The 18,573-nt window shown below is 43.6% G+C and overlaps 1 protein-coding gene across 1 annotated transcript; it reads left to right on the top strand.

Moving 5' to 3' along the window:
• The first annotated feature begins 3,252 nt into the window (after positions 1-3,252).
• Positions 3,253-17,205, top strand: LOC121561140 (NACHT, LRR and PYD domains-containing protein 5-like). The gene is given in 19 exon segments (XM_045218182.1): positions 3,253-3,329; positions 3,585-3,751; positions 3,859-4,523; positions 4,677-5,720; positions 8,403-8,410; positions 8,490-8,663; positions 9,020-9,169; positions 9,171-9,194; positions 9,654-9,700; positions 9,837-10,380; positions 12,243-12,289; positions 12,868-12,905; positions 13,471-13,535; positions 13,668-13,882; positions 14,069-14,328; positions 14,936-15,070; positions 15,204-15,336; positions 15,419-15,448; positions 16,608-17,205. Coding segments are annotated over 19 exon segments (4,131 nt in total). The 5' UTR covers positions 3,253-3,258; the 3' UTR covers positions 16,922-17,205.
• The last annotated feature ends 1,368 nt before the right edge of the window (positions 17,206-18,573 follow it).

Below are 18,573 nucleotides of genomic sequence, written 5' to 3'. Positions count from 1 at the left end.
CCCAACACAGGAAGTCCATGTATAAGGAAGTAGAGGAAGAAATGGACCTTACAGGTAGAAGACAAAAACATCTGAGGTTTGTAGCTTTCTTTTACAATTTAATGTAGAAAAGTGTTCTGGAGAAGTTAGGCTATCATAGAGAGACAGATGATTTAGGGGTAAGACATCTACAGAAATGTAAAGTTAATACAATACTGATTTCAACTTTCAAGAATGATAATTTTACTGTACATTGGTGTTGATTCATATTGCTTAGCCTAATCAATATGATCCAATGTGGTGTGATGTTATAGGCTACAGGAATATGAGGTAGGGTATTATTGGTAAAGGCGATTGACATCACATTATCGTGATTATTATCCGCATGTCGAAACTGCGTTAGAAGACGTGCATCGGAATTATGTAAAGCTGTCACTAAAAAAAATAGTCTGTTTCGACAAGTCAGTCAAGTAAAAATGACGTGCAACAATAGACATAGAAACTATTTAAATGTTGGGATAAATCAAAGTTCAAGTTGAAAATGCTTTCTGGCGAAACCGATCAGAAAGGATGTGGTCCGTTTTGCTCAGTGCTGTACGCTTCATATAACTTGGCCAGCGCACTGTTGCGTAATGTTCCGCATCGTTGTCGGCACACCTGAATACAAGCCCGGGTGCAACGGACGAGATAAACTGTTGGCACCTCTGTGAAGTCAAGCAGTGCATGGGTGTATTCACTAAGGGCACTATTCCAACTTATGAAATTACGCCTTTCCTACGCACTGCTCATAGTTTCTATTCACACTTTACCTTATTAAGTTGCATAACGGGTTTTGCAGGCGTGGTTCGCTTGCGTGCGGAAAACACTCCCACTTGCTTGGTAGATTAAAAAATACTCTGATTTTGTAGATTATTTAGGCACATTTTAGGGTTTGGAAAGTATGTATGAATCATTAAAAAAAACTGGTTAGGAGAACCTTTACACACTAAATATATTGATTAATAAAAAAATACAGTGGTTTGATTCATCCTGAAAGTTGTCATATTCAAGTTCAATCCATGAAATATTGGAAGGTGGAAAAAAAGTGTACAATAGGGGTTGAATAGGGGGGTCCTATACATTTACCCTAATTCTCACTAATCATGGAACTGTATGAAACCGGTTCAGTCGTCGTGAACCGTGAACCAGGCTACAGGTTTAACCTGCTACGTGTGGTCTGAGTTCCATAATGATTCAAACAGGCTACATGTCCTAAATTCTTGCCCAACGTTAGCCTAATGCTAACGACCCTCAGGAACAACTGACGGGACAGAGGAAAGAAATGGAAACAGAATGGAATGATGCTAAATGTAAGCTACAAATTGAAGAAAACGAACACTAAAGTGACAGTTATAAATGTATGTGGGTTTTACTGACGGTGGTTCTCGATAGTGGCTGATATTTAACATGATACAACTTGTGAAATAAACGGAGAAAAGCCTGGGCACAGCCTATAATTAAAACATTCCGAAGCCTAAAGCTTGACAAAATGGTCTATCACTCTGTCATACAGTACACGGTCTATCACTCTGTCATACAGTACACGGTCTATCACTCTGTCATACAGTACACGGTCTATCACTCTGTACATACAGTGACACGGTCTATCACTCTGACATACAGTACACGGTCCCTATCACTCTGTCATACAGTACACGGTCTATCACTCTGTCATACAGTACACGGTCTATCACTCTGTCATACAGTACACGGTCTATCACTCTGTCATACAGCACACGGGTCTATCACTCTGTCATACAGTACACGGTCTATCACTCTGTCATACAGTACACGGTCTATCACTCTGTCATACAGTACACGGTCTATCACTCTGTCATACAGTACACGGTCTATCACTCTGTCATACAGTACACGGTCTATCACTCTGTCATACAGTACACGGTCTATCACTCTGTCATACAGTACACGGTCTATCACTCTGTCATACAGTACACGGTCTATCACTCTGTCATACAGTACACGGTCTATCACTCTGTCATACAGTACACGGTCTATCACTCTGTCATACAGTACACGGTCTATCACTCTGTCATACAGTACACGGTCTATCACTCTGTCATACAGTACACGGTCTATCACTCTGTCATACAGTACACGGTCTATCACTCTGTCATACAGTACACGGTCTATCACTCTGTCATACAGTACACGGTCTATCACTCTGTCATACAGTACACGGTCTATCACTCTGTCACACAGTACACGGTCTATCACTCTGTCATACAGTACACGGTCTATCACTCTGTCATACAGTACACGGTCTATCACTCTGTCATACAGTACACGGTCTATCACTCTGTCATACAGTACACAGTCTATCACTCTGTCATACTTTTTTAAATCAAAGGCCAAACGCTCGTAGGCTTCCCTTGTCTTCAATGCTACGGGCAACAATGTCATACTCGTTTGGACCAGACAGCATCAGATAGATGGCCTACACATAGAGAGACAGAGGGGCGCTGTTTAGCTCGCTCGGATGCTTTCTCCTGTGAGATACATTCAGCCTCTTGGGAATTAAAGGACAATTATGAAGCAAAGAGAGACGAAAGATACATTATAGCCTGGCTTCCCTTGGTATAGAATAAATACCTGTCAACTATTTTAACTGTATGTAATGTCTACTTGGTAAATGTTTATAATGTCTGTCAATCTAAGCTGTAACGTCTTTTTAGTTGTGTTTACCCGAGGTAGACTAGCTGTTGTTATGGCGTCAGCTAATGGGGATCCAAGTCAAATCAAATCAAATTAACTGTGCATGTTTAAATGCAACATGAAGTCTCTGTTTGAACTTTGACCACAGACAGTAAAAGTGTTGTCATTGTTAATGGTTCTTCAACATTGTTCAGAAATATTGACTGTTCTGTTATTTCTTATTGTAGCTGAGTGAGCTGTGACTTACATCTAAAATGAGTCTCTCTGGGGAGAGAGAGGAGGGGACCACTGCCTCTAAAATGAGTCTCTCTCGGGGGAGAGAGGAGGGGACCACTGCCTCTAAAATGAGTCTCTCTGGGGAGAGAGAGGAGGGGACCACTGCCTCTAAAATGAGTCTCTCTGGGGGAGAGAGAGGAGGGGACCACTGCCTCTAAAATGAGTCTCTGGGGAGAGAGAGAGGGGACCACTGCCTCTAAAATGAGTCTCTCTGGGGAGAGAGAGGAGGGGACCACTGCCTCTAAAATGAGTCTCTCTGGGGAGAGAGAGGAGGGGACCACTGCCTCTAAAATGAGTCTCTCTGGGGAGAGAGAGGAGAGGACCACTGCCTCTAAAATGACTCAAGACACCAGTTCTAAGAGGTAAGAGTTTAATTGTAAAATATACAGTTCTCTTAAAAATATCAAACTAATGAAGAGAAAAGTGTTCACATATTACATCAAATGTAGGCCTATATCATTCATTTAAAAGGCCAAAACCGATTTACCAATTGCAGACTGTAGCTTTATAAAGAAACATCAGGACTTCTATGAGTTCAGCTATACAGTTGTTGAAATGATGTAGATGAGGTACTGATGAGATATTGATGAGGTGATCTCCCTCCCTGTTTTGTTCAGTGTCCAGAAGCCCAGAGCAGAGTCACCTGCCCCCAGCCTGCTATCAATGAAGAGTGATCAGCCACCTGCTTTCAGCCAGGAACCATTACCAGATGACAATAAGGAAGTGGAGAGTTTGGACAGTGAGGATGCATTAAAGATCACACACAACCTTCTGGACAGAAGAAGTAAGACTGTGTTTCATACAATATTACAAAGAACGGGACAAAGGCCCCTCTAACACACACACACACACACAAACTTATGAGTCCCAACTCTCATTGTTTTCCTACAGGTCAAACTCTTCTGACAGTCCAACAAGACATTAAGGCTAAACTGAAACACAAGTATCAACACATATCTGAAGGAATTGGACACCATGGAAACCAAAGTCTGTTAAAGGACATCTACACAGAGCTCTACATCACAGAGGGTGGAAGTGGAGGGGTCAATAATGAACATGAGGTGAGACAGATAGAGATGGCATCCAAGAAACAAACCACACAAGAGACACCAATCAAGTGCAACGACATCTTCAAGCCTTTACCTGGACAAGACAAACCTATCAGAACTGTGCTGACAAAAGGAATCGCTGGCATTGGAAAAACAGTCTCTGTGCAGAAGGTCATCCTTGACTGGGCAGAGGGAAAAGCAAATCAGGACGTTCATTTCATGTTACCTCTTCCTTTCCGTGATCTGAACCTGAAAAAGGACCAATACAGTCTGATGCAACTTCTTTCCCACTACTTCTCAGAGCTGAAAGAGATTGACAGCATTGAAGATGGGGAAACCAAAACTGTTTTCATTTTTGATGGTCTGGATGAGTGTCGACTTCCTCTAGACTTCAAAAACAATGAGAGGTGCTGTGATGTCACGAAGCCAACCTCAGTGGACGTGCTGCTGACAAACCTCATCAAGGGGAATCTGCTTCCCTCTGCTCTCCCTCTGGATAACCTCACGGCCTGCAGCAGCCAATCAGATCCCTCCTGAGTGTGTTGACCAGGTGACAGAGGTACGAGGGTTCAATGATCCACAGAAGGAGGAGTACTTCTGGAAGAAAATCACAGATCAGAATCTGGCCAATGAAATCATCACCCACACAAAAACATCAAGGAGCCTCACATCATGTGCCACATGCCAGTCTTCTGTTGGATATCAGCCACTGTCCTTGAGATGATGCTGAAAGAGGCAGAGAAGGATGAAGTCCCCAAAACTCTGACCCAGATGTTCACACACTTCACGCTCATCCAAATCATTGTGAAGAACAAGAAGTACAACAAAGCCACAGAGACAAACCCAAAGGAACTGTCTCAGTCAGACAAAGAGATGATCCTGAAACTGGCAAAGCTGGCTTTCCAACAGCTGCAGAAGGGCAACCTGATCTTCTATGAGGAGGACCTGAGAGAGTGTGGCCTTGATGTCACAGAGGCATCAGAGTACTCAGCATTGTGTACAGAGATCTTTAAAGAAGAATCTGGGCTGAACCAAGAGAAGGTCTACAGCTTTGTGCATCTGAGCATTCAGGAGTTTCTAGCAGCAGTGCATGCTTTAGAATCATGTCTGGACAAGAAGGAAAATGTTTTCCCCCCCAAAGCAGTCACTAGTGATAGTGATGATGATTCCTCTGACGATGACTATGATGAAGAAGCCACTCCAACCCTACTCCAAAATGTCATCACACAACAGGACAGAGACATGAAGTCAGACCCGTTGTATGACTTACACAGGAGAGCAGTGCACCAGGCCTTGAAGAGTGAGAATGGACACCTGGACCTGTTCCTCCGCTTCCTTCTGGGCCTCTCACTGGAGTCCAATCAGAATCTGTTACGAGGCCTTCTGACACAGACAGGAAGTACAACACAGAGCAATGAGGAAACAGTTGAGAGAACAGTCAGGTACCTTTTAGACAAGATAGAGGAGGAACGTTCACCAGAAAGGATCATCAACTTGTTCCACTGTCTGAATGAACTTGGTGCCAACTCTCTAGTTGAAGACATGCAAACCTCCCTGCGATCAGGAACTCTTTCAGAAACAGAGCTAGAACCTCAACAATGTTCAGCCCTGGCCTACCTGTTACTGATGTCAGAGGAGGTGCTGGAGGAGTTTGACCTGAAGACATACAACACATCAGAGACAGGTTATCAGAGGTTGCTGCCGGTAGTGAAAACCTGCAAGAGAGCACTGTAAGTTCTGTTATTGAGTTGATGTATACATTATCATTATTCTGAAGGATTTGTATATCTAACAGATGATCTCCTCTCTCCAGACTGGCTGGCTGTGAACTCACATATGAATCCTGTGAGACTCTGGCTTCAGCTCTGCAGACACCAAACTCCCCCCTGAGAGAACTGGACCTCAGCTACAATGACCTGGGAGACAGAGGAGTGGAGCTGCTCTGTGTTGGACTAACCAGTCCACTCTGCAACATACAGACACTAGTGTGAGTTAAATATCTTCAGTATCCACTGTGAGTGTTTATATATTATGTATGTAGTTAGTATGTGTATGTTTTTAACATTATTTGAACATCTTAGTAAATATGCAGAAACATACATAAAATGTGATAAATATATCAAACTAAGGTTAAATGTCTTGAGTGAGTTAATATGTTTTTAACATTGGTTAATCATGTGTCCTTCTGTTATTGTCTTAATGCATCTCATTATTCTTAAAGCTTTGCATATTTAACAGTATATCACCATATCTCCTCTCTCCAGACTGTCTGGCTGTAAACTCACATATAAATCCTGTGAGACTCTGGCTTCAGCTCTGCAGACACCAAACTCCCCCCTGAGAGAACTGGACCTCAGATACAATGACCTGGGAGACAGAGGAGTGGAGCTGCTCTGTGTTGGACTAACCAGTCCACTCTGCAACATACAGACACTAGTGTGAGTTAAATATCTTCAGTATCCACTGTGAGTGTTTATATATTCTGTATGTACTGTATACTGAACAAAAATATAAATGCAACATGCAACCATTTCAAAGGTTTTACTGAGTTACAGTTCAAATGAGGAAATCAGTCAATTGAAATAAATAAATTAGGCCCTAATCTATGGATTTCACATAAATGGGATTCAGATATGCATCTGTTGGTCACAGATACCTTAAAAAAAATAAGTATGGGTGTGTATCAGAAAACCAGTCCGTATCTGGTGTGACCACTATTTGCCTCATGCAGCGCAACAAATCTCCTTCGCATAGAGTTGATCAGGCTGTTGATTGTGGCCTGTGGAATGTTGTCCCACTCCTCTTCAATGGCTGTGCGAAGTTGCTGGAAACTGCCGGGAACTGGAAGACGCTGTCGTACACGTCGATCCAGAGCATCCCAAACATGCATGTCTGGTGAGTATGCAGTCCATGGAAGAACTGGGACATTTTCAGCTTCCAGGAATTGTGTACAGATCCTTGTGACATGGGGCCGTGCATTATCATGCTGAAACATGAGGTGATGGCGGCGTTTGAATGGCACGACAATGGGCCTCAGGATCTCATCACGGTATCTCTGTGCATTCAAATTGCCATTGATAAAATGCGATCGTGTTCATTGTCCGTAGCTTATGCCTGCCCATACCATAACCCCACCGCCACCATGGGGCACTCTGTTCACAACGTTGACATCAGCAAACCGCTTGCCCACACAATGCCATCACGACGCCATACACGCTTTCTGCCATCTTCCCGGTACAGTTGAAACCGGGATTCATCCGTGAAGAGCACACTTCTCCAGTGTGCCAGTGGCCATCGAAGGTGAGCATTTGCCCACTGAAGGCGGTTACGACGCCAAACTGCAGTCAGGTCAAGACCCTGGTGAGGATGACGAGCACGCAGATGAGCTTCCCTGAGATGGTTTCTGACAGTTTGTGCAGAAATTATTCGGTTGTGAAAACCCACAGTTAAATCAGCTGTCCTGGTGGCTTGTCTCAGACCATCCTGCAGGTGAAGAAGCCGGATGTGGAGGTCCTGGGCTGGCATGGTTACATGTGGTCTGTGATTGTGAGGCCGGTTGGATGTACTGCCAAATTCTCTAAAACGATGTTGGAGGCGGTTTATGGTAGAGAAATTAACATTCAATTATCTGGCAACAGCTCTGGTGGACATTCCTGCAGTCATCATGCCAATTGCACGCTCCCTCAAAACTTGACACATTTGTGGCATTGTGTTGTGTGACAAAACTGCACATTTCAGGGTGGCCTTTTATTGTCCCCAGCACAAGGTGCACCTGTGTAATGATCATGCTGTTTAATCAGCTTCTTGATATACCACACCTGTCAGGTGAATGGATTATCTTAACAAAATGGATTATCTTTAACAAAGGAGAAATGCTCACTAACAGGGATCTAAACAAATTTATGCACAACATTTGAGAGAAATAAGCTTTTGTGCGTATGGAACATATCTGGGATATTTTATTTCAGCTCATGAAACGTGGGACCAACACTTTACATGTTGGGTTTATATTTCTGTTCAGTATAGTTAGTATGTGTATGTTTGTAACATTATTTTAACATTTTGGGACATATCCAGAAACATACATAACAACATATATCAAACTAAGGTAAATATCTTGAGTGAGTTAGTATGTGTCCTTCTGTTATTATCTTAATGCATCTCATTATTCTTAAAGCTTTGCATATTTAACAGTGTATCACTATATCTCCTCTCTCCAGACTGTCTGGCTGTAAACTCACATATGAATCCTGTGAGACTCTGGCTTCAGCTCTGCAGACACCAAACTCCCCCCTGAGAGAACTGGACCTCAGCTACAATGACCTGGGAGACAGAGGAGTGAAGCTGCTCTGTGTTGGACTAACCAGTCCACTCTGCAACATACAGACACTAGTGTGAGTTAACTTTCTTCAGTATGAGTTATTATGTGGATGTTTTAAACATTTGTTAATCATGTGCTCTTCTGTCCTCTAGTCTAGGTCAGTGTGGTCTGACAGAGGGTTGCTGTTCAGATCTGGCCTCAGTCCTGAGTTCACCCAACTCACAACTGAAACAACTGGAGCTGAGAGACAATGACCTGCAGGACTCAGGAGTTACACTGCTGTCTGCTGGACTGGAGGATCCAGACTGTAAACTACACACACTGGGGTATGTACAGCTGTTTCAGTCAGGTCGGTACTGAGCTGAGTTACACTGCCCTCTGCAGGACTGGAGGATCCAGACTGTAAACTACACACACTGGGGTAAGTACAGCTGTTTCAGTCAGGTCGGTACTGAGCTGAGTTACACTGCCCTCTGCTGGACTGGAGGATACAGACTGTAAACTACACACACTGGGGTATGTACAGCTGTTTCAGTCAGGTCGATACTGAGCTTAGTAAAACAAATACTCTGAACATCTGATGTTTCATGACAATGTTTGTGTCATGGACAAATATATGGGTGTCCTACAAGATGATTGACACCAGTCCACCAACCTAGACAGCTGTTGTGTCTCTCTGTAGGCTGTCTGGCTGTCTGGTCACAGAGGAGGGCTGTGCTGCTCTGTCTTCAGCTCTGACGTCAAACCCCTCCCACCTGAAAGAGCTGGACCTGAGCTACAATCACCCAGGAGACTCTGCAGGGGGACTGCTTTCAGCTGCTCTGGTGGATCCCCACAGATAAACTGATGAAGCTGAAGTAAGTCAGAATAGATGTCCTAATAGTGTGAGCAGTGGTTGTGTCCTATGTAGTGTAGTAGGTTCAGTAACATGAGGACATGATGGTAGAATACAGGGGACGTTTACCCAGCAGGCTTAGCACTCCAACACAGCATACATCATCACCACATGAATACTCTTCTTCTGCATCTCTGATATCCTTTTGGAATTGTACTCTGTTCTGTATGCAGTAGGTAGGATAGAATACCTGTATGTCTCTAGTAATGAATTGTACTCTGTTCTGTATGCAGTAGGTAGGGTAGAATACCTGTATTTCTCTAGTAATGAATTGTACTCTGTTCTGAATGCAGTAGGTAGGATAGAATACCTGTATGTCTCTAGTAATGAACTTGGATAGTGCACCAGAACACAACAATATGGTTTAAATGTTGACTGCTGTATTAGGTCTTTGTCAGTCAATAACCTGTTTCTCCTACAGTGTGGATCATGGTGGAGAGTTCAGGGTGAAACCAGGGCTGAGGAAATGTAAGTCTCTTCAATCCTAATTAACTGCATATTCAGAACTACAGTAACATAGTAACTAATCAATACTTGTTCTCTACCTACAAAACAACATTTTATATGAAGATGTGGTTTGATTAAACTCTCCTTTTGTCTACAGATGCCTGTCATCTCACCCTGGACCCAAATACAGCAAACCCAAACCTGATACTGTCTGAGGGGAACAGGAAGGTGACACGGGTGGAGGAGAAGCAGCATTATGAAGACCATCCAGACAGATTTGACCATATTCCCCAAGTTCTCTGCAGAGAAGGCTTATCTGGATCTCGTTATTACTGGGAGGTGGAGAGGGATGGTGACCTGGCTTACATTGGTGTGGCGTACAAAGGAATGCAGAGGAAGGGAAAGGAGAAGGACAGTTGGATTGGATACAGTAGGAAGTCCTGGTGTTTATTATGCTATGAAAGTGGATATGACTTTTACCATGCTGCAGTCAGCAGATCCATCCCTGGTCCTGTTTCTAACAGAGTTGGAGTGTATCTGGACTGGCCAGCTGGTACTTTGTCCTTCTATAGTGTGTCCTCCTCTGGTACACTGACACACCTTTACACAGAACACACCACATTCACTGAACCCCTCTATCCTGGGTTTAGGGTTTACTACTCAGTGACCCTGTGTCAGATAGATGACCAACACATTCAAAGGTGAGTCATAGCAATGTTTTATCATGTGTTTTCCTCTGGAATCATTCCTACAATTAGATTAGTATTGGTGTGTTTTAATGTGTTCTGTTGGACCTACAGACAGTTAGATTAGTAGTAGTGGTGTGTTTTAATGTGTTCTGTTGGACCTACAGACAGTTAGATTAGTGGTAGTGGTGTGTTTTAATGTGTTCTGTTGGACCTACAGACAGTTAGATTAGTAGTAGTGGTGTGTTTTAATGTGTTCTGTTGGACCTACAGACAGTTAGATTAGTAGTAGTGGTGTGTTTTAATGTGTTCTGTTGGACCTACAGACAGTTAGATTAGTAGTAGTGGTGTGTTTTAATATGTTCTGTTGGACCTACAGACAGTTAGATTAGTGGTGGTGGTGTGTTTTAATGTGTTCTGTTGGACCTACAGACAGTTAGATTAGTAGTAGTGGTGTGTTTTAATGTGTTCTGTTGGACCTACAGACAGTTAGATTAGTAGTGGTGGTGTGTTTTAATGTGTTCTGTTGGACCTACAGACAGTTAGATTAGTAGTAGTGGTGTGTTTTAATGTGTTCTGTTGGACCTACAGACAGTTAGATTAGTAGTAGTGGTGTGTTTTAATGTGTTCTGTTGGACCTACAGACAGTTAGATTAGTAGTAGTGGTGTGTTTTAATGTGTTCTGTTGGACCTACAGACAGTTAGATTAGTAGTAGTGGTGTGTTTTAATGTGTTCTGTTGGACCTACAGACAGTTAGATTAGTAGTAGTGGTGTGTTTTAATGTGTTCTGTTGGACCTACAGACAGTTAGATTAGTAGTAGTGGTGTTTTTAATGTGTTCTGTTGGACCTACAGACAGTTAGATTAGTAGTAGTGGTGTGTTTTAATGTGTTCTGTTGGACCTACAGACAGTTAGATTAGTAGTAGTGGTGTGTTTTAATGTGTTCTGTTGGACCTACATACAGTTCGATTAGTGGTGGTGGTGTGTTTTTAATGTGTTCTGTTGGACCTACAGACAGTTAGATTAGTAGTAGTGGTGTGTTTTTAATGTGTTCTGTTGGACCTACAGACAGTTAGATTAGTAGTGGTGTGTTTTAATGTGTTCTGTTGGACCTACAGACAGTTAGATTAGTAGTAGTGGTGTGTTTTAATGTGTTCTGTTGGACCTACAGACAGTTAGATTAGTAGTAGTGGTGTGTTTTAATGTGTTCTGTTGGACCTACAGACAGTTAGATTAGTAGTAGTGGTGTGTTTTAATGTGTTCTGTTGGACCTACAGACAGTTAGATTAGTAGTAGTGGTGTGTTTTAATGTGTTCTGTTGGACCTACAGACAGTTAGATTAGTAGTGGTGGTGTGTTTTAATGTGTTCTGTTGGACCTACAGACAGTTAGATTAGTAGTAGTGGTGTGTTTCAATGTGTTCTGTTGGACCTACAGACAGTTAGATTAGTAGTAGTGGTGTGTTTTAATGTGTTCTGTTGGACCTACAGACAGTTAGATTAGTGGTGGTGGTGTGTTTTTAATGTGTTCTGTTGGATGTACAGATGTTTCCTCTCCTATGTCTCACTGTAGTGTCAGTTTCACTCTAACCACAAGAGGGCATCAGAACCTGTTAAAATTATACCTGGTGACTTCACGTCTCTAGGGGCTTTCATCAAGATAAGCAATGTCACCTGTAATGTCACCATCAGTATTGACTTCATGGAAGTTGACATAGTGTTATGTCACATTTGGCAATGCACCCTACATAGGGGAGTGGTTCTGTCACCCTTTATACACCCTTTTGTATTGCTTATGAAGAATGTATGTATGCTATATAAAGCCTTTATAAGTTGTATTTAGTTTAATCACAGTCTATCCTTCTGCTTTCCCAACAGCAGAGACCATGGTGGAGAGTGTTGTATCAAGCCTGGACCTGAGAAATGTGAGCGTTAACTGATTTAATTGTTTTTCAATCAAAATACTTTTAAAGCGTTCATTATACTTTAGTCCCAGGCAAGGAACACAATCATGATCTATTTGGTCAAAACAAACTTAAAGGTAGAGTCAGCAATATGATGTAGATGCACAAAGTAAACAGCATAGTGGGTAAACTTCTACAACAACTAAGGGCGTTGGAGCGCGATGCTAAACTCCTCTGTTTTGGTCCCGTGGCTACCACGCTGTAAGAGTGAAGAGAACCCGTGCACATGGGCAGTTACTGTGTGAGAGAGAAGTCAGGCATCTTGCTCATCACAATATCTGCGGTGTTGCTCGTACAACATCATTTAGCTCACTCTACCTTTAAGCTCTCATCCTGGGATCTACCAGAAATCAGGCCCCCAACATCTCCAAAACATGGACCAGAACCATGTTGTTTCCTGCTTCCACAAACATTCATTAATATAACACTAATGAGACTGTTGCTCACTTATATAGATTTGTATTACAAGTCTATTTAATAATGATTAATTAGTTATTACATGAGATTGTCCATTAAATAACAACTATTTTTGACTTCAGGGATTCCTCAGAGCTGTAAGACTTGTGACCATGTTGAGGTTAGTCATAATGTCAATTCTCACTTTTACAGACCTTCAGGAGTCAGGCACAGTCTGAAAGCCAGGTGTGTACTGACCAACCATTCATACTGGGATATAGACAGTCCTGTGTTCTGCTTTAGTAATATAAACACAGTCTGAAAGCCAGGTGTGTACTGACCAACCATTCATACTGGGATATAGACAGTCCTGTGTTCTGCTTTAGTAATATAAACACAGTCTGAAAGCCAGGTGTGTACTGACCAACCATTCATACTGGGATATAGACAGTCCTGTGTTCTGCTTGTAGGAATACAGGATTTTAACTTCTGTCATATTTTGTCATTAGACAGTTTAATTGGATCAATCACCAGCATTCCATGTAACATTGAATAAATACATTAGATAAATTACTTTGTTCATTTAATGGGCCAGTTTCCCCGGACAAAGATTAAGCCTAATCTTGGACCTTAAAAAACTTTCTATTGAAACTTCCATTGATCATGCTTTAAGTCCAGCACTAGACTCAATCTGTGTCCAGGAAACTGGCCCCATATGTATAACTGACATGCTTGTCCTTGTTCAGGACTCCACACACTGGCTTCAGATTGAACCGTTGACTTCCACTGTCCAGGAAGTGACAATGTTCAGGTAAAATAACTACTTTTAACATTTCATTCCACTTGCTAGTGTATTTCCCCATTACCTTTGGGAATAGGCTTCTAATCCAACCTCTCCATTTGACGATTGACCCTCTCTACCAAATCTTGTTGTTGCCCTCAGGCACAGGACACCCAAAGGGCGTTATGAGTGCACAGTGTCTGGGCTCCGCTGGGTGTGTGAGAGAGATGTCATTCTGAAGTATCACTTCAGGAACTGGGAACCCTACAGTCAACTTCTGAAAGACATGCAGTACGGACAAGGTGGTCCATTGCTGGACATCACTATGGAGTTAGGTGAACTGGAGGAAGTTCATCTGCCACACTTTGTCTGTTTAGGTAAAACCATATAGACATAGTATTCAGAAAGACATTTCCATGTAACTGAGTTTCACTTCCTGAATTAATGAATGAACTATTCTGGGAGTTTATTTACTGTGATCTGATACTGCATATTCTTTGTGATTTAGTTGGATGAATAATACAATATTTGTCTTTCTGTCTCCTTTTTATTGTGTTGTTCAGGGACCAACCCTTCCCTGAGGAATGAGATGAAGATTCTTCATGTAGAGGAACATGGAGTGTCTGTTGAGGAAGTGCATGAGGTCACCAGATTCCATGCTAAGATTCTCCATCCCAAGTTCTCAGTTATCTCTGTTATACTGAGCTATATCTTTTTTTGGAACGTAGATGTCCACTGTGACATGGTCCTCTATATGGCAGTAAAAAAGGCAACAGTAATTTCACGGCTGTACATGCTCCTCAGAAACTCCAGTCAGAAAGAGGTGAGGCACCATCATTGAAGTGACAACAGTATGTTGAAACTTACTAAAGGAAAGCTGATAGTTTGTTGAAAATCTATAGATTACAAAGACGACATGCAGCTCTGTGAGGAATCTATTTCTGTCTCATTCATTTGAAGAGCCAGTAGACGGCACTCTTCTCTCTGTTCGAAGGAGAACCCAATGCCCCGGGGCAGTGAAGGGGATATTGCCCTGAGTAGTGTGCTGTCTTTCGCATGGGACGTTAAACATGTTTCCTGACTCTCTGTGGTCACTAAAGATCCCATGGCACTTATCGTAAGAGTAGGGGTGTTAACCCCGGTGTCCTGGCTAAATTCACTATCTGGCCCTCATACCATCATGGCCACCAATCATCCCCAGCTTCCAATTGGCTCATTCAACCCCTTTCCCCTGTAACACTTCCCGAGGTTGTTGCTGTAAAATAGACTCTCTTCTCAGTCAATTACCTGGTCAAATAAGGGTAAAATAAATAAAAAATAGTGTACACATTTTTTGATGTTGACAAAAAAGGATTGCTCAGTGAGCTGCATGTTGTGTGAATTATTAGACTACATTGTTCAGACTGACTACTACACTGCTCATTTTGTAGGCTGTTCGGGACCGGGAGAAATATCAGGTGTCCCAAGGATATTCAGAATTGGTCCTGTCAAGTCCAAACGGGTCCTTAAAGCTGAACAGTTGGTTTGCAGTCAAGAATCCCCATTCCTCCTCCATCAATCCAGAGGTTCAGTTTTAGCAGGCTGAGGACATGAATCTGTCATGTTATATATTAATAACTGGAATATCATTCTATTTCTTTCTCTCTCTCTCTCTCTCTGTCTGTTGTCTCAATCGTTGCACCATATGACCTTCTACAGAAGATTCAGCTGTTACCTGCAGACACCACACCAAGCTGTTGTAAGATGGTTATGAGAAACACAGGGGTTGACATTGAGATGGAGTTAATCGGGGATGATGAGAGGACAGTATGGAGAGATATGGTACCAACAGGTAGGAGAATATGTCAATCATATCTCTGTTATTTTCTGACAGATGCTATTTAGTGATTATAACCTCTTTTTGTTTCTTTCAGATGAATACATCCCTGAAACCCATTCAACTAGTAAGTAAACATGAGAGGTACAAACCAATGGCTTGAGGGCCAGTCGACATGGTTTACTGTTGGACTAGTCCTGATTATAAAAGGCTGTCTTCAAGATCAATGACATCTCCTCCAGGACTTGATGTAGATTAGCCTGGTTCTGAATGACATCTCATCCAGGACTTGATGTAGATTAGCCTGGTTCTGAGTGCCCCAATGACATCTCCTCCAGGACTTGATGTAGATTAGCCTGTTTCTGAATGACATCTCCTCCAGGACTTGATGTAGATTAGCCTGGTTCTGAATGACATCTCCTCCAGGACTTGATGTAGATTAGCCTGATTCTGAATGCCCCAATGACATCTCCTCCAGGACTTGATGTAGATTAGCCTGGTTCTGAATGCCCCAATGCCATCTCCTCCAGGAATTGATGTAGATTAGCCTGGTTCTGAATGCCCCAATGACATCTCCTCCAGGACTTGATGTAGATTAGCCTGGTTCTGAATGCCCCAATGACATCTCCTCCAGGAATTGATGTAGATTAGCCTGGTTCTGAATGCCATCTCCTCCAGGACTTGATGTAGATTAGCCTGGTTCTGAATTCCCCAATGACATCTCCTCCAGGACGTGATGTAGATTAGCCTGGTTCTGAATGCCCCAATGACATCTCCTCCAGGACGTGATGTAGATTAGCCTGGTTCTGAATGCCCCAATGACATCTCCTCCAGGACTTGATGTAGATTAGCCTGGTTCTGAATGACATCTCCTCCAGGACGTGATGTAGATTAGCCTGGTTCTGAATGCCATCTCCTCCAGGACTTGATGTAGATTAGCCTGGTTCTGAATGACATCTCCTCCAGGACTTGATGTAGATTAGCCTGGTTCTGAATGCCCCAATGACATCTCCTCCAGGACGTGATGTAGATTAGCCTGGTTCTGAATGCCCCAGCCTGTTTTTCTACGTCTGTGAAAACCGACCCTAAATATGAATGAAACAGTAGTGGTGTGATGTGTTCATTGATTCAGGTTGTTATTGTTACAGAATGTGTTCTTAATGCAAAGATTAATAATACAATGAAGACTTTTACTGTAGGTCACTCTGAAAGAAGTCTGTTTCTAAATGTCTGAAATGTAAATGTAAATGAACAAATGTAGTTATTTTGTAACCTGCCTCTCTCAGGTGCTGTGTTGGGGGCAGGGCGTCCGGCTGAGAGCAGTCTGACTGGTTCTACAGCGCAGCAACTGGGTTCTGTACGGAAAGAGTTTGTGAGACGAGTGTCAGGACCTGACCTGGAAGGTCTGCTGGACGGACTCCTGCAACACACAGTCATCAACCAGGAGGAAATGGAGTCAGTAAAGGTGATAGCTGAGAGGGCAGAGAAGGCACGTAAAATCATCGACATGGTGTTGAGAAAAGGAACTGAGTCATGTTCCAGGATGATCAACCTTCTTGGGGAGCTGGACCCCTGTCTTTGGTCACAGCTTCAGATCTAAAGTTGTAGCCAACCCCTGGGTGTGGGGAGACCAGGCAGAATAGACAGGCAGGGTGGTTCAACATGGTCTTGTTGTCTGTTGCTTTAATTCAGGCTCCTAAAAATGTACAGAAAATGTCAATCAAACATGACCACTATAATAGCAATAAACTAACCAAAGGTCCAGCCACACAGCCTCTCTCCTTCTGCAGCCTCCTGGAGGTGTGGATCTTCTAGCAGGAGGGTCAGTTAGTCCTCCACTAGGTACCTAGCTGGACCCCTATCTAGCAGGAGGGTCAGTTAGTCCTCCACTAGGTACCTAGCTGGACCCCTATCTAGCAGGAGGGTCAGTTAGTCCTCCACTAGGTACCTAGCTGGACCCCTATCTAGCAGGAGGGTCAGTTAGTCCTCCACTAGGTACCTAGCTGGACCCCTATCTAGCAGGAGGGTCAGTTAGTCCTCCACTAGGTACCTAGCTGGACCCCTATCTAGCAGGAGGGTCAGTTAGTCCTCCACTAGGTACCTAGCTGGACCCCTATCTAGCAGGAGGGACAATTAGTCCTCCACTAGGTACCTAGCTGGACCACTATCTAGCAGGAGGGTCAGTTAGTCCTCCACTAGGTACCTAGCTGGACCCCTATCTAGCAGGAGGGTCAGTTAGTCCTCCACTAGGTACCTAGCTGGACCCCTATCTAGCAGGAGGGTCAGTTAGTCCTCCACTAGGTACCTAGCTGGACCCCTATCTAGCAGGAGGGTCAGTTAGTCCTCCACTAGGTACCTAGGTATGGACCCCTATCTAGCAGGAGGGTCAGTTAGTCCTCCACTAGGTACCTAGCTGGACCCCTATCTAGCAGGATGGTCAGTTAGTCCTCCACTAGGTACCTAGCTGGACCCCTATCTAGCAGGAGGGTCAGTTAGTCCTCCACTAGGTACCTAGGTATGGACCCCTATCTAGCAGGAGGGTCAGTTAGTCCTCCATTAGGTACCTAGGTATGGACCACTATCTAGCAGGAGGGTCAGTTAGTCCTCCACTAGGTACCTAGCTGGACCCATATCTAGCAGGAGGGTCAGTTAGTCCTCCACTAGGTACCTAGCTGGACCCCTATCTAGCAGGAGGGTCAGTTAGTCCTCCACTAGGTACCTAGGTATGGACCCCTATCTAGCAGGAGGGTCAGTTAGTCCTCCACTAGGTACCTAGCTGGACCCCTATCTAGCAGGAGGGTCAGTTAGTCCTCCACTAGGTACCTAGCTGGACCCCTATCTAGCAGGAGGGTCAGTTAGTCCTCCACTAGGTACCTAGGTATGGACCCCTATCTAGCAGGAGGGTCAGTTAGTCCTCCATTAGGTACCTAGGTATGGACCCCTATCTAGCAGGAGGGTCAGTTAGTCCTCCACTAGGTACCTAGCTGGACCCATATCTAGCAGGAGGGTCAGTTAGTCCTCCACTAGGTACCTAGCTGGACCCCTATCTAGCAGGAGGGTCAGTTAGTCCTCCACTAGGTACCTAGCTGGACCCCTATCTAGCAGGAGGGTCAGTTAGTCCTCCACTAGGTACCTAGCTGGACCCCTATCTAGCAGGAGGGTCAGTTAGTCCTCCACTAGGTACCTAGGTATGGACCCCTATCTAGCAGGAGGGTCAGTTAGTCCTCCATTAGGTACCTAGGTATGGACCCC

This window comes from Coregonus clupeaformis, unplaced genomic scaffold (genome assembly GCF_020615455.1).
Source record: "Coregonus clupeaformis isolate EN_2021a unplaced genomic scaffold, ASM2061545v1 scaf1420, whole genome shotgun sequence".
Classification (NCBI taxonomy): Eukaryota; Metazoa; Chordata; class Actinopteri; order Salmoniformes; family Salmonidae; genus Coregonus; species Coregonus clupeaformis.
Note: the sequence above shows the minus strand (reverse complement) of the source record. Positions and strands in the feature narration are given on the sequence as shown.